Below are 14,348 nucleotides of genomic sequence, written 5' to 3' on the forward strand. Positions count from 1 at the left end.
GGAATTTTTTTTTTGCAGTCTGAGTTACTGATACATCCTTTCCCCCCTTTGAACAAACTTCTATTTACCGAGTCCCACAAAGACTCATTGCTTTTAAAGTGAAAATACATGCTAAAATATGGCCACTTAGTCATCTTAAATATGTTACATGTTTGAAGCATGAGTGGAAGAGTAACTATGGCAAATCCTGACAAGACAGATACTTGACATTAATATTGCAGCCCTTGATCCTATATCGTGCGTGTGCGGTGTACGTCACCTCTCTGCACCTCAGTGAAATATTCCTTTAAAAACCCAGAACGGGGCGCCTGGGTGGCTCAGTTGGTTAAGCGACTGCCTTCGGCTCAGGTCATGATCCTGGAGTCCCGGGATCGAGTCCCACATCGGGCTCCCTGCTCAGTGAGGAGCCTGCTTCTCCCTCTGATCCTCCCCCCTCTCATGTACTCTCTCTCTCTCATTCTCGCTCTCTCAAATAAATAAATAAATCTTAAAAAAAAAAAAAAACCCAGAACCAATTACACTGTTATTAAACTGTCTCTGTATTCAAGGCAGATGAAGTCACATGAATTCATTTAGTAACTGATTGGGTTTTTTTTTTTCCTTAAAGATTTTATTTGTTTATTTGAGAGACAGAACACAAGGAAAGGGGAGCGGCAGATGGAGTGGGAGAAGCAGACTCCCCGTTGAGCGAGGAATCCGACTTGGGGCTCCATCCCAGGACCTGGAGATCATGACCTGAGCCGAAATAAGGAGTCAGACACTTAACCAACTGAGCCACTCAACTGCCCCCTGATGAGAAGTTTTATCGAAATGTTTTAGAAATTAAGTGACAGCCACTTAAGTGATACTCTTAAACAAAGAAAATAAAGTAATTTTGGGGCTAATGAAAAAAAAAGGGTTTAGTACCATCCATCAAACGTTCTAAGAACACATATCACCGCAGTAGGAAGAGATCATCTTTAAGAAGCTGCTAGCTGATCCCCAGAGGTCCAGCTTCTCTGGGAGGGGCAGCCTGAATGTTGCGTGATGGACACGGCCACAATGGTCAGCACAGGCATGCCGAGACTTCGGCCAGCTGGTTTGGGAAAGACCCCAACAAGCGCCACTGCAGCTTTCTTGGTGTCAACATTTGCGAGTGGTCCCATTTCAAGATGGCAAGACATAGACTGTGTTTGCTGTTGCCATTGTGGTGTCAGTGGTCCCCTTAGGTCAAGATCACAGTCAGATTCATTTCTGCCAGTTCTTCTTTGCACTTAAAACTTGGCCCTGGAGGGCGCCTGGGTGGCTCAGATGGTTACGCGTCTGCCTTCGGCTCAGGTCACGATCTCCAGGTCCTGGGATCGAGCCCTGTATCAGGCTCCCAGCTCAGCGGGGAGCCTGCTTCTCCCTCTCCCTCTGCTGCTCCCCCTGCTTGTGCTCTCTCTCTCTCTCTCTCTCAAATGAATAAATAAAATCTTTAAAAACTAAACAAAACAAATAAACAAACAAAAAACTTGGCCCTGGAGCAAAAGCAAGATTATCTATCTTATTTCTCACATGGATCTCAACATGAGAAGCAATTTTCACGAATGGCTCCCTGAGGTACTGATAAGGGCTGCAGAAAGATTGAAAATAAAGATCTTGTTTGTTCTCAGAGGTGAGGGGAACTGCTGTCCATAGAGGGGATGGGCAAACGGTCACAGGAAAAGCCTGCTGGATCATACACAAATCATTGCTTTCCCTACCAAGTTCCAGCTTTCTTCCAGATCCTTCTGTAACAACTGGCCAATACCTGATTAGCGATGAGGCATCTGCCAACCCGGGATGTGCGAAGCACAAGTTTCTGTGGACGGTTTATTTTGTTCATAATAATGAACATCCGCATGGGCTTCCCCACCCTCACTGGCGTGACCTCACCAGATGTCTGTTCCAAAGATCTAGAAAACGTGGCCGCTTCTCGTGGCTTCTGAATCACACCCTGGGTTGCTGTCATGAAGCCACCGGCAGAGTTTAACGCATTGAACTATTAAAAAGGTTCTTCGGTTCATATGATTGTCTTTAGTCAAGAATGGGTCATCTAGGGGCTCGTAGGTGGCGCACTCGGTTGAGTGACCGACTCTTGGTCTTTGGCTCAGGTCATGATCTCAGGGTCCTGAGATTGAGGCCCGCGTCCGGCTCCGCGCTCAGCAGAGTCAGCTTGGGATTCTCTCTCTCTTCCCCTTCTGCCCCGCCTCCCACTCTCTCTCTCTTAAAAAAAAAAAAAAAAGAATTGGTCATCTGGGTTCCGGCCATATTTACCAAGGAAAAGAACTTCCTGTTCGTGATTGTGGGGAGGTCCAGAAGAAGAGTTCCCAACTCAGAGAACATCATTCTTGGCGTAGGAAATGCTTTCTCCTTCTGTGTTTTGAGTGCTTATCATTTCTTCCGCTGCAGCTATATTTGTAGCCTGGCCTCAGTACCTGTGATATCCTTCAGTCTGGAAAGCTACCGAACAAACCTAAGCAGCTCATTCTGTTATAAAACATATTGGTGCATTTTCTGTATACTTGTTGATATTTTACTGTGCATTTTTTTATTTTTTATTTTTTGTAAAGATTTTATTTATTTATTGGACAGAGAGAGAGACAGTGAGAGAGGGAACACAAGCAGGGGGAGTGGGAGAGGGAGAAGCAGGCTTCCCGCCGAGCAGGGAGCCCGATGCAGGACTCCATCCCAGGACTCTGGGATCACGACCTGGGCTGAAGGCAGACGTTTAATGACTGAGCCACCTAGGCGCCCCTTTACTGTGCATTTTAGTTGCGTTCTTAAAACCATACTCTTAGAATATGTAGACTAACCTTCCTTCGCCTTTTTAAACATCTTATACTTTTTGCAAAATACAGAAAAATTTCCCCCGACTCCTCCTGTCCCCAGAGAGAATACATATCTGTAGGCCTTACTTGTAGAAAGAGTATATTTGTTCTACAGAGAGCTCTGGGTAAAATCTCTTTATAAGGGTCTTTTAAATTTTCTTCCAGTGGATTTTTTTCTTTGTTTGGAAAAACCAGAAATAATATTTTCAACCTTTGGAAGTAAGAGATACATTTGTAGACGCTAGTCTTCCTGTTTGAACTTAAGGTTATTTGAACCTGGCAGGTGGACAAAGCTTCAGACAATGCCCACTGCCGTCTTGTCTTAGCTGGTGGCCCAACCTCTGCTAAGTCACCCAGGCCCCAAACCTGGGACCCCTCCTGGACTCCCGTGACACCCTCCTTTCACTTCACATCCAATCAATGATCAAGTCCTGTTGACTCAGTTTTCTTTCTTTTTTTGGTCCTCTTTTGTGCTAGGCACACACTAATGGGGGCCAGTAGTTGGCAAGCCCTTTCGTCTGTAAGACATGTGACACCTGTACTCTGTGGGTGCTTGTGGAAAGGGCTCTACACAGGAGTCCCACAGTTTTATCAAGTTTGCCTACCTACTCTTTGGTTTGCTAGGTGGCCCTGAAAAAGAGATACATTATCATACTAGCTCTCTGTATGAGCTTGTCATTGCTCCATAGCCACCCACAAACTTAGTGCCTTAAACAGTAATTTGTTCTGTATCATAGGCCCCCTCGGGCTTGGCTGCAGTGGACTGACCTCAGCGAGACTTGGCTGGGAGGCTCAGCTGAGCGCCTCTGCTCCACGTGTCTCTCACTCACCTTGGGAGAGCAGCTGCGTCAAAGCAAGCTCTTCTCAGGGTGATGTTGACTCTACCTTGCAACTGTCACCGTCCTAGGTGAAGTCACTACCATCTCTTACCTGGATTAGTGTTCAATCTAACCCTCCTCCCGCAGCCCATAAAAGGTGGTCTCCCTGCATCTCTCCCAATCGATTCCCCCTATACAAACTTCATCCTGCTGAAAAACTTCAATACCTTCTTACAGCCACAGGCCAAGGCTCCCTGGGCCTTCTGCAGTGTGTTCCCTGCCTTTTGACTCATCCTTGCTTGCCAGCCATCCTGGGCTGCCTGTAGGTAGTTCCTTGCACGGTGCTCTCCTCCTACCCCAGCACCCCCCCATTCAGGTCTTTGCATATGCTGTTCCTCCTGCCTAGAGAGCTCCTCTCCCTACCCTTTGTCCGGCCAACTCCTCATTTAATCTTCAGTTTAAATCACGCTTCTCTCAGGGAGGGCTTTCTAGACACTCCCCGTCAGCTCCTAGAGGGCCTTTATTTCGGCCTTTGTAACACTCCTCAGACGTGTCCTTTCTCATCCAGTTCCCCTCCTGGACTGCAAGTTCTGTGAAGGCAGGGGCTGCCTTGTTCACTGGTCTCTCCCTGGTGCCTGCACCAGCTGGCTCACAGTCAGTGCTGAATGAACGAAAAGACCAGCAAAAGGGGTGGCAGGGAAAGGTCTGCAGATGACCCGGGATGCTCAGGATCTTGGTTTTCACACCTGCCGATGTGGGGGTTGGATCAGGTGGACTCTAATGCCAGGCAGCTCTGCCATATTGTCCTATCTGCAGATGTCCCCCTAACTGTCCCCTTTGCTCCTGAATGCCGGGTGGCGCTGTTGGTGGTATTCAGGAGCTGGAGATGTTGGATGAAGCTATGGATGAAGGGAGTTAAAAGTAACTGGGGTTGGTGGCAGGGCAGAGTAGATGCGAAGCTAGCTACGTCAGATCCATGATCATCTTTCAGCTCCAGAGTCCAGAGAACAACCGCCATCAGAACAACATAGCCAGGCCTGTGCTTAAGGAAGGCTTCCCGGGTATCAAAGCATGACAGCCAGACCAACCAAGTGTCGCCTCCGGAGCTCTAGAGAATAGCTGTGCTTGGCCAATGGTTTTGTCTCAGAGGTTAACTCGTAGTGGCATTTCTCACTTGCTAAATGCTGACACCGCAAAGTGGTCTCCAGACTCCAGCCCGAATCACTCCTTCAGAACAGCCCAGCACACTAGAGAGGTCTGCGAGGCTGAGTGTGATGTGGGGCTCCAGTGGAGGACAGGGAACACTTAACTATAGAAACAGACACTCCCATGGACACGTCACTTTATTCAAAGCTCTAGAGTCCACCTTGGGTCCTCTGAGTTGAGGAGTGCCCAGTGCAAGGCTCTGCCTGCCTCACCTGCGCCTGGAAGACAGGCTCTAGACTGTGGATTTTATGGGACAGGATTCTTTCATGTCTTTCTATATATTCCTAACGCAGAGTTATTCTTATCCGAGTCATAAAAATTAAGCTGTTTAAGGCTTTGGGCCTGTTCAAGCCCATTCATGGGCTATATTTATTTATTTATTTATCTTTTTGAAGATTTTATTTATTTGAGAGAGAGGGAGAGAGAGAGCATGAGAGGGGGGAGGGTCAGAGGGAGAAGCAGGCTCCCTGCTGAACAGGGAGCCCGATGTGGGACTTGATCCTAGGACTCCAGGATCATGACCTGAGCTGACGGCAGCCGTCCAACCAACTGAGCCACCCAGGTGCCCCCGTGGGCTTTAATTAACATAAAAGTGACCTGCTGTTATGTCCTGCAGAACGAGCTAAGTTTGCTTGGTCCAATGCCTCTGTGACTCCAATCTGGGGGGGGGAGGTCTCCTCTGGAGCGGATACATGCTAGTAACTTGACACTTCAAGGGGAGAGGTTCAACCCTGGACTTAGGTTTCCAAGTAGCAGCTGCTTTAATTCATTAAGTATAAATCAGAGGTGACATCCATTAGCTAGTCCTTGGACCATATCCTACTGACGCAGAGTGGAAAAAGTGACCCAGAGCCGCACATCCCAGGGTGGGTGACTCTGTCCCATGAGAGTCAGCCGAAGGGGGAGAGCACATTTCCCACGTCACCTACACTCCCTGTCTGTTCCGCACTGTAGCACTAACATTGTTTGCGGGGTGGGGGTCAGGTCCAAGACCTACCAAGGTGCCGGTGTACAAGAGTATCCATGGGCAAAAGCCTTCTGAAGTCTTAAGTTGTACTGCCAACCAGGAGTACCCTTGTAATCTATTCTGAACGCACAGCAAACTCCACGATCTGGGGGTGAGGAGGGCAGACGTGATCTTTTCACATGGGAGAGCATGAGGGCCCAGACCGTTCTCGCTTGACTCACAGGACTATAAGAATTAGAATGACAGGGGTCGTGGGTCAGGGGCAGGTTCAGCGACATGGTCATTTTAGAATCTGGAAATATTCATATGAGGCTGTTCCAAACCTCAACACCTTAAGTCATGAATTCACTTAGTGCCTTTTACAAAGGTAAACAAGTCACTCAGATAGTATCTGGGTCCCCCATAAAATCCCCAGAAATCAAGTAAGTTATTTAATACCTTCTTTTTATGTTTTTAGCTGATGTGTTTCCAAGGCTAAATGCATACCAATGTCTTTATTACCTGCGATATCTTCAAAAAGCAGAGTTTTCAGAACTGACTAGACGTATAAACACTAGGGGACCTTTAAAAATGTAGATATAAATGACCATGCCTCACCTCTCACTTACTAAGTCAGAATCCGAGGGGAGGGAAGCGCCAAGAAATTCCTCTTAAAAAAACTCTCCAATTCTGCAGATGCTTATGGCTCTGTGAAGGGAGCTTGGGGAAGCCAGCTTTGGGAGGCAGAGCTGAGTGGCCCTTTCCCAACATCAGCGTGGGCTGGGGGCACCTGGATGTGTTAGACTCAAGGTTAGGATTCAAAGCATTTGGGGTGCGGCCTGAGACTCTGCATTTCCAACCAGCTCCCAGGCGGGGCTGCTGGTGCCCATCCTCAGACCACACTCAGAGTAGTAGGGCCACCAGTCTCCTGTCTCTAGGTGGGGAGCCAGAGGCGAGCCCCTCTGTGGTTGCACTGGGCCCAGCTATAAATTGTGGGATGCACCTTCTACCCCTTTGGCCTTGCCCTACTCCATGCTGCCCTCCAAATCTTGGGGGCCTAGACTTGCCTCCACAAAGGGAGGGCTCAGCTCGGGTTTGGGCCCTCCCTCTGGGTCCCCACAGCCCTCTGCAGGCCCTGCCTCTGCAGGGAATGAAAGTGCATTCATAGTCAGGAGCGTATCTGGCATAGGAAGGCTTCGGGAGACAATTCTGTTTATTGTCAACGGAGAAACAGAGGGTGGAGGGGCTCTATACAAGTGGTGGTGAGATACAAAAGAGGAGTGGGGTTGAGAGGAGACACAATAATACACAGCATTATTCTGAACCAGCTCCAGCTCTTCACTCTGACACTTGAATCAAGGAGAGCCAGCCACCCTTTTCCACTAAGGCTGCAGAAGAATGGAAACCGGACTCAGTTTATCAGCTCCTACAGGGCAGGCTGAGCAAGAGGCTATTCTAAGCTGATGGAAGAGGCCACTTGTGGCCTGGGGGGAGCCCCCACCCCAAGCGCAGAATGGATGCTGAAGCTGGTGGTGGCTGGTCCCGGCCCCCTAGGTCCTAGGCTTCTCTTGATTCTCAATGATAAGCTTGTCAGTCGAATACATTTGGCCGATGTGCACCTGAAGGCAAAGAAAGACACAGGCTCCATTAGCTGTGAAAGGTCAGAAAGAGCATTTCTAACATTTAAATGCCAAGGTCTGCCATCCCAGGGCTGTTCCTGGCGGGGAACTGCATCGTGGGGCCAAGTGTAGTCACTGGGTTGGCCTTTGCTAATTCCACACCCTCCAATTCCCACTTCCCTCACTGTGAGAACAAGTTAGAGATCCACACTCCTTCGTTTCTGGTCTTTGAAATGGCACCAGCAGCTGCGGCCTTGGTTCCTCGGGCTGTCCTGAGCCGGCTGAGACCATCCACCAGGTTCCCTGGCTGGTGGCTGGAGAGAGAGCCATCCGGACGTGCGCACAGCAGCTCCTCACCGAACACGACCCCCTTCCTTCAGAACCGGCTCTCCCATTTGGAAAGGCTTCACCATAAAGCAGAAATGTGTCCTGCCTATGTTGGGCTAGAACACGGGTTGCAATACGGCTGCCTGTCTGTCCCAGGTGGGGCCAAGGACCGTGGTCTGGGTTCTTTCACCTCCTGCCCCTTCCTTTCCAGGTGTCCTCTTACACTGAGTGTTTCTGCTAGTGCCCAGAGGTTCCCACTGTCCCAGGTGGGTGCTGCCGCCATAACCTGGGGCCACAGCAGGTGACTGGTCCTTCCTTTGGAACAAAGGGTCTTCACGAGTTTTCTCCAAAAGCATTCCCTAAGTGATACTTTCTTAGAACTGGGTACAACTGCAGAAAGGATTTCAGAGCAGTCGGTCACTACCTATGGGTAATTTGGGGTCTTTGCTCTTTCAATAAATGAGGGAGCCTCTCAATGGCTATAGTGGCTACCCAAAGCAGCCAGGGGTCAGAATCAAGACCCTCCTGTGGTTTTCCCAACTTGCTTTAACAGTCTATTCTATTTAAAAAAAAAGATTTATTTATTTGAGAGAGAGAGTGCACGCAAGCAGGAGCTTGAATTCTGATGTGGGGGCTCGATCCCAGGATTCAAGGTCATTACCTGAGCCAAAATCCAGAGTCAGGACACTTAACCCACGGGGCCATCCAGGTGCCCCATCTATTTTACTTTTTTTATTCGCATATAGTGGAGACATCATGTTACACTGCTGCAGGTGTACAACATAATTATTCAACTTCTCTATGTATTATGCTATGCTCGCCCCGAGTGTAGCTGTTGGCATACAACGCTCTATTACAACATTATATTCCCTGTGCTGTGCCTTTTATCCACCTAACTTATTCACTCCATCACTGGAAGCCTGTATCTCCCACCCTCCTTCCCCCATTCTGCCTACCCCCTCCCGTGACCAGCAACCATCAGTTTGTATTTATACCTCTGATTATGTTTTTTGTTTGTTTATTCATTTGTTTTGTTTTTGAAGTTCCACATGAGTGAAGTCATTTGGTATTTGTCCTTCTCAGTTTGACTTATTTCACTTAGCATAACACCCCCTAGGTCCATCCATGTTGTTGCCAATGGTAAGATCTCATCCTTTTTTATGGCTAATACTCTATTTTAAAATGATGGCCCGAGAAAGGGGGAGATTTTGACACTACTAAGGTACAGTGGTGCTCTCTCACCAATGACACCCCGAGAGACCATCTGAACATTCCCATTCTCCCATGCCACTGGTTATGTCTTCGGGCGCACACTTGCACAGAGGTGTCCTGATGGCCCGCGAGCACTAGTAACTCACAAGCATCGCGGTGCCAGGGGAAAGTGAAGGAAGAGGTCAGAGCCACCGAATTATTGAAAAAGAAGGACAAAGTACAGAGTGGAGATTCAGGGGGATGAGGACGACCGTGTAGATATTTTCACTGCAAGTGAATACCTTAATTTGATAAAAGAGAAAGGGGGTGGCGATGGTGGGGAATGAGTGCTCTGTACCGTTCCCAACAGAAGTCAGTGTCTTCAGTCTCCCTTCCTCTTGTCAATATAAAGAACACATACGGCTTCAGATGCAAGCGGGAAGGGCGGGCCTGGGGTTCCGTGGACCACACTCTGCATAACGTAGTCATAAACCATTTTGAGGGTTGAGATTAGCTGGATGGAGAGTCATGACGAGTGGAGCACAGAGGCTTGTCCTGGCCTCCCTTCTGGATGACCCAGAATAGCTGCGGGGTGAGCGGGAGCCATGAGCACCCTTCTCCAGAGAGGAGGCCGAGAAGCAGTGTTCACCACGCCGGATACTATACGATTTTCAGATGCTAACCTCAACAGACAAATGGGCCCACTATCAACGTTTTTTAGATGAAAGTCTAGTCAGGGAAATCCAAATCAAAACCTCAATGAGATACCACCTCACACCCATCAGAATGGCTAAAATTAACAAGTCAGGAAATGACAGACGTTGGTGGGGATGCAGAGAAAGCAGAACCCTCCTACACTGTTGGTGGGAATGCAAGCTGGTGCAGCCACTGTGGAGAACAGTATGGAGGTTCCTCAAACAGTTGAAAATAGAGCTACCCTATGACCCAGCAATTGCACTACTGGGTATTTACCCCAAAGATACAAATGTAGGGATTCGAAGGGGTACGTGCACCCCAATGTTTATAGCAGCAATGTCCACAATAGCCAAACTGTGGAAAGAGCCAAGATGTCCATCGACAGATGAATGGATAAAGAAGATGTGGTATATATACACAGTGGAATATTATGCAGCCATCAGAAGGAATGAAATCTTGCCATTTGCAATGACGTGGATGGAACTAGAGGGTGTTATGCGAAATAAGTCAGTCAGAAAAAGACATGTATCATGTGACCTCACTGATATGAGGAATTCTTTTTTTTTAATTTTTTATTGTTATGTTAATCACCATATATTACATCATTAGTTTTTGGTGCAGTGTTCCATGATTCATTGTTTGTTCATAACACCCAGTGCTCCATGCAGAACGTGCCCTCCTCAATACCCATCACCAGGCTAACCCATCCCCCCACCCCCCTCCCCTCCAGAACCCTCAGTTTGTTTTTCAGAGCCCATCATCTCTCATGGTTCGTCTCCCCCTCTGACATACTCCCCTTTTCTTCCTCTCCTGTTATCTTCTTCTTTTTCTTTTTTCTTAAAATATGTTGCATTATTTGTTTCAGAAGTACAGATCTGTGATTCAACAGTCTTGCACAATTCACAGCGCTCACCGTAGCACATACCCTCCCCAATGTCTATCACCCAGCCACCCCATCCCTCCCACCCCCAACCACTCCAGTAACACTCAGTTTCTTTCCTGAGTGATATGAGGAATTCTTAATCTCAGGAAACAAACTGAGGGTTGCTGGAGTGGGGCTGGGGTGGGAGGGCTGGGGTGGCTGGGTGATAGACATTGGGGAGGGTATGTGCTATGGTGAGCGCTGTGAATTGTGTAAGACTGATGAATCACAGACCTGTACCTCTGAAACAAATAATACATTATATGTTAAAAAAAAAAAAGAAGATAGTAGGAAGGGAAAAATGAAGGGGGAGAAATCGGAGGGGGAGACGAACCATGAGAGACTATGGACTCTGAGAAACAAACTGAGGGTTCTCGAGGGCAGGGGGGTGGGGGGATGAGTTAGCCTGGTGATGGGTATTAAAGAGGGCATGTTCTGCATGGAGCACTAGGTGTTATATGCAAACAATGAATCATGGAACACTACATCAAAAACTAACAATGTAATGTACGGTGATTAACATAACATAACATAATATAATAAAATTAAAATAAATATATAAATAATAGAACTACCATATTGGGGAAAAAAAAGAAGGCTAAAACACCAATTATTTTAAAAGGACAAAAAAGAATCGTTATCTTTTGGGGGGATGTCTAGGTTAATAAAAGTAATTTTATATAACAGCTCAAATGATTCATTTAGCTGGGAACTTGGTTTATATTTCATTGATCTTGGGAGAGTTTAGCAGGAACCCCTCTTAGAAGTGTTGACAATACCATGTTCCATGAGTGCTTGGCTGAGTTTATCAGTGTTTTTTCAGGGCTCTAGTGGCAGGCAGAAGTTATGATATGGCCTAAGGAAGAACTCTTTCACACAGTTGTCGAAAAATGGAATCGGCTGCCTCGGGAAGCTGTCAATACTCTGTTAAGGAGGAGAAGGTGAGGATGGAGAAGGAATTTATATGCTGGACAGAGGTGGGACCAGATGGGCTCCTTCCACCTCTCAGCCTCTGTGACAACTTGTTGAGTCACCAGGACCCATCTCAGACACCTCTCAGAGCAGCTGGGTGGCCCCCAAGTGGCTCAGAGTTGAGCCATGTATTCTGATACCCTGGAAAAAAAGGGGGTCTCCTTGATGGACTGTTTGAAGGTCCAGCAGCATATTTATCACACCGCCGAATAAACACATCTCCTCCCACACAACTCACTTTGTGGACACTGTGTTAACAGCCACCTTCTTGATGGATGGGCTACAAGAAGGACACGGGGGTTCTCCTGTCGTGTGGCCTTTTTCTCCTGTGCTCCTAAACCTCCAGGGATGTGGTGAACATAGTAGTGGTTCTCCTTGTCCACCAATCTAAAGGATGGAACCTTTGGGGGAGGGGTGCTCTCTTGAAAGAAATGCAGATGTGATACGGGGTGACCTAGTTGCAGGCAGCTCCACGTAGAAGGCTCCAAAGAAAACTGAAGAACAAAGAGCAAGGGGAGATTCCAAAGAGCTTAGGTTGTAGGGAACTTCAATCAAAACAAACCTTCAGAAAAATAAAATAAGATGGAAACAGAGAGGGAGACAAACCACAAGAGGTGCTGAACTCTAGGAAACAAACTGAGGGTTGCTGGAGGGGAGGGGGTGGGAGGATGGGGTAACTGGGTGATGGGCATTAAGGAGGGCACGTGATGTGATGAGCACTGGGTGTTATATGCAACTGATGAATCTCTAAATTCTACCTCTGCAACTAGTAATACACTATATGTTGATTAAATTGAATTTAAATAAAAAATTTAAAATAAATAAAAAAAATGAACCAAAAAACACCAAAAAACAAAAACCCTTCAAGTTTGCAGCCCATTTTGACAGACATATGAATTAGATTTTAGAAATTCCATTCAAATACAACACTTTTATGGCTTTTGGGGGAAAATAAGGAATGAAATCAGATCTTACTGTTAATGATGTTAGGAGAGCACACCAATTAATCTCTGTCTAGGCCCCTTGGTCTGATAGTCACCATCCTTGGGTGGCTGCTCACCCTCCTACGAACCACAGAACTTCTCCCTGACTACCATGACACTCTGGGTCTTCCAGCTTCTGTCTTTGCTCAGGTTCCTCTGCCAAGAAAGGTTCATTCCATGTCCACCACACAAAAGCCTACCCACCCTTTGAGTGAATGGTTGAAGCTTCCCTGGGGCCCCTGTGCAGAAGGGGCTCTCTCCCTCTCTCCTGGGAGCACTTAGTGCATGTGTCTCTGTGCCTGGACCAGTTCCTCTGCATGAGCCTCAGTGACTCTGGGGAGAAAGGAGGGGCTCACGTACCACTTGTCTGACTTAGCTGCTTTCACAGGACAGTGCTAGGCACATAGAAAGTGCTCAGTTAAGTACTCGGTAACTAAAAATACCAGTGTCTAGCATCCCTGGTCATAACCAAGGCTCTATGTCCACTAGTTCTAAAACCTGGATCTGTAAGTAATTATGCAGTGCTTTGGTGGTGAGTTACTAGTGGGATTACGGAACCGATCAAGGCAAGTCAATAAAAGTAGCAATAGGACCATTTTATCGTAACAAGAATGCTCACTCGCTGTTAAGGAAAATCAAATGATTTAAATTTGGCCCAGCAGAAAATTTAAAGCTGTAATCCAGGGCTATAAGGGATTAACCCAGAGCAATTACAGAAGATGGAAGAGAAATATTCAGTTCATACAGGGAGGAAATATTAAAAAGTTATTTCAATGAGAGCTACAGAAGCAAGGCAATAAATGTTTGCATAACAGTTCTGTTGCATTTATTTTGGCTATAAAATGTGTCAGCACACATGGTGGGGGGGGCAGCCAGGGACAGATGCCACCGGTGCTAATGACGGAGCACGTCACTTCTGAGCTGGAGGTGAGAGGAACCGGTCAATGAAGTGAGGGAGTACAGTTACCAGCTTCAATTTACAGCCCTTCCAGAAGCCCCAATGGGCTTAGCCAGCCACATCCGACTATTACCATGCATAAATTGGTCATTAAAGCTGATCACACTTTTATTCTATAAACTTCAGGAGCTGGCATTAGAGTCCATTAGAAAAATACACAGCTTACTCAACCGCAAGTAGATGGGCTGGCTGGCTGGCCTAGAAACACTTATGAGCTCGGAGACTCATTAGGCAAATAACCTGCTGGGGAGGAAGGAGGAGGATCCGAGAGAAGAAAATTTAGTACAACATTTCAGGTCTTCATTGCTCACTCATCTGCAGCAATGTGCTGTCCCCTGTGCGACACATTTCAATCTGATTTGGACTCGGAGGAGCTGGGCTCCATCACCAGGGGTGGGGGCGGTGGGGAGGCTGCACTGGGGCCTCAACTACTTCCTGCCTATTTCACACCATTGTTATGAGAATCAAATGCAATAGGAGACTTGATGTACCAACTGCCCCAGATACTTCCTAGGGCTCCATTATGTTCACTGTCTTCACGTTGTTGAGAGGATTAACTAAGAACAGTAGTGGGCATGTAGTCAGGGCTTGTTAAATGTTACTGATGTGCATGGCCTTGTGCACCAGCCATCTGCTGTGGAGAGGAGTACCACCAGGTGTTAGCTCCTGATCTCATAGATCTCGAAGCCTCCTCACTCTCTGGCTGTAAGAGTCTATGATTCTGTAATTGTTAAATATACCCACACTGTGGAGAAGGTGTCAGGGATGTCTGATACCACCTCCTGTTTTTAAACTTGAGCTTCCCTGGCTGGACCTGAGGACTGACAGACTCTCCTCATCTCTGCTCTGGGCCCCAGCCTCCTGTCCAGTAGGCCCACG

At 47.3% G+C, this 14,348-nt stretch overlaps 1 protein-coding gene across 3 annotated transcripts in view; it reads right to left on the bottom strand.

Moving 5' to 3' along the window:
• Positions 1 to 6,987: 6,987 nt before the first annotated feature.
• LYRM4 (LYR motif containing 4) overlaps positions 6,988 to 14,348 on the bottom strand; it is a 159,797-nt gene continuing 152,436 nt past the window's right edge. For 2 of the 3 annotated variants that reach the window (XR_003612261.2, XM_028122848.2), the window contains one exon: positions 6,988 to 7,420. Coding sequence is in view for 1 of the 3 variants with exons in the window: in XM_028122848.2 (XP_027978649.1) it covers positions 7,352 to 7,420 (69 nt within the window). In the remaining 2 variants the exon portion in view is untranslated. The remainder of the gene's footprint in view (positions 7,421 to 14,348) is intronic. The other variant, XM_088024384.1, reaches the window with a different exon arrangement.

The sequence above is a fragment of the Eumetopias jubatus genome, unplaced genomic scaffold (genome assembly GCF_037043125.1).
Source record: "Eumetopias jubatus isolate StellerSeaLion01/CBP00866 unplaced genomic scaffold, mEumJub1_p1.0 scaffold_6, whole genome shotgun sequence".
NCBI lineage: Eukaryota > Metazoa > Chordata > Mammalia > Carnivora > Otariidae > Eumetopias > Eumetopias jubatus.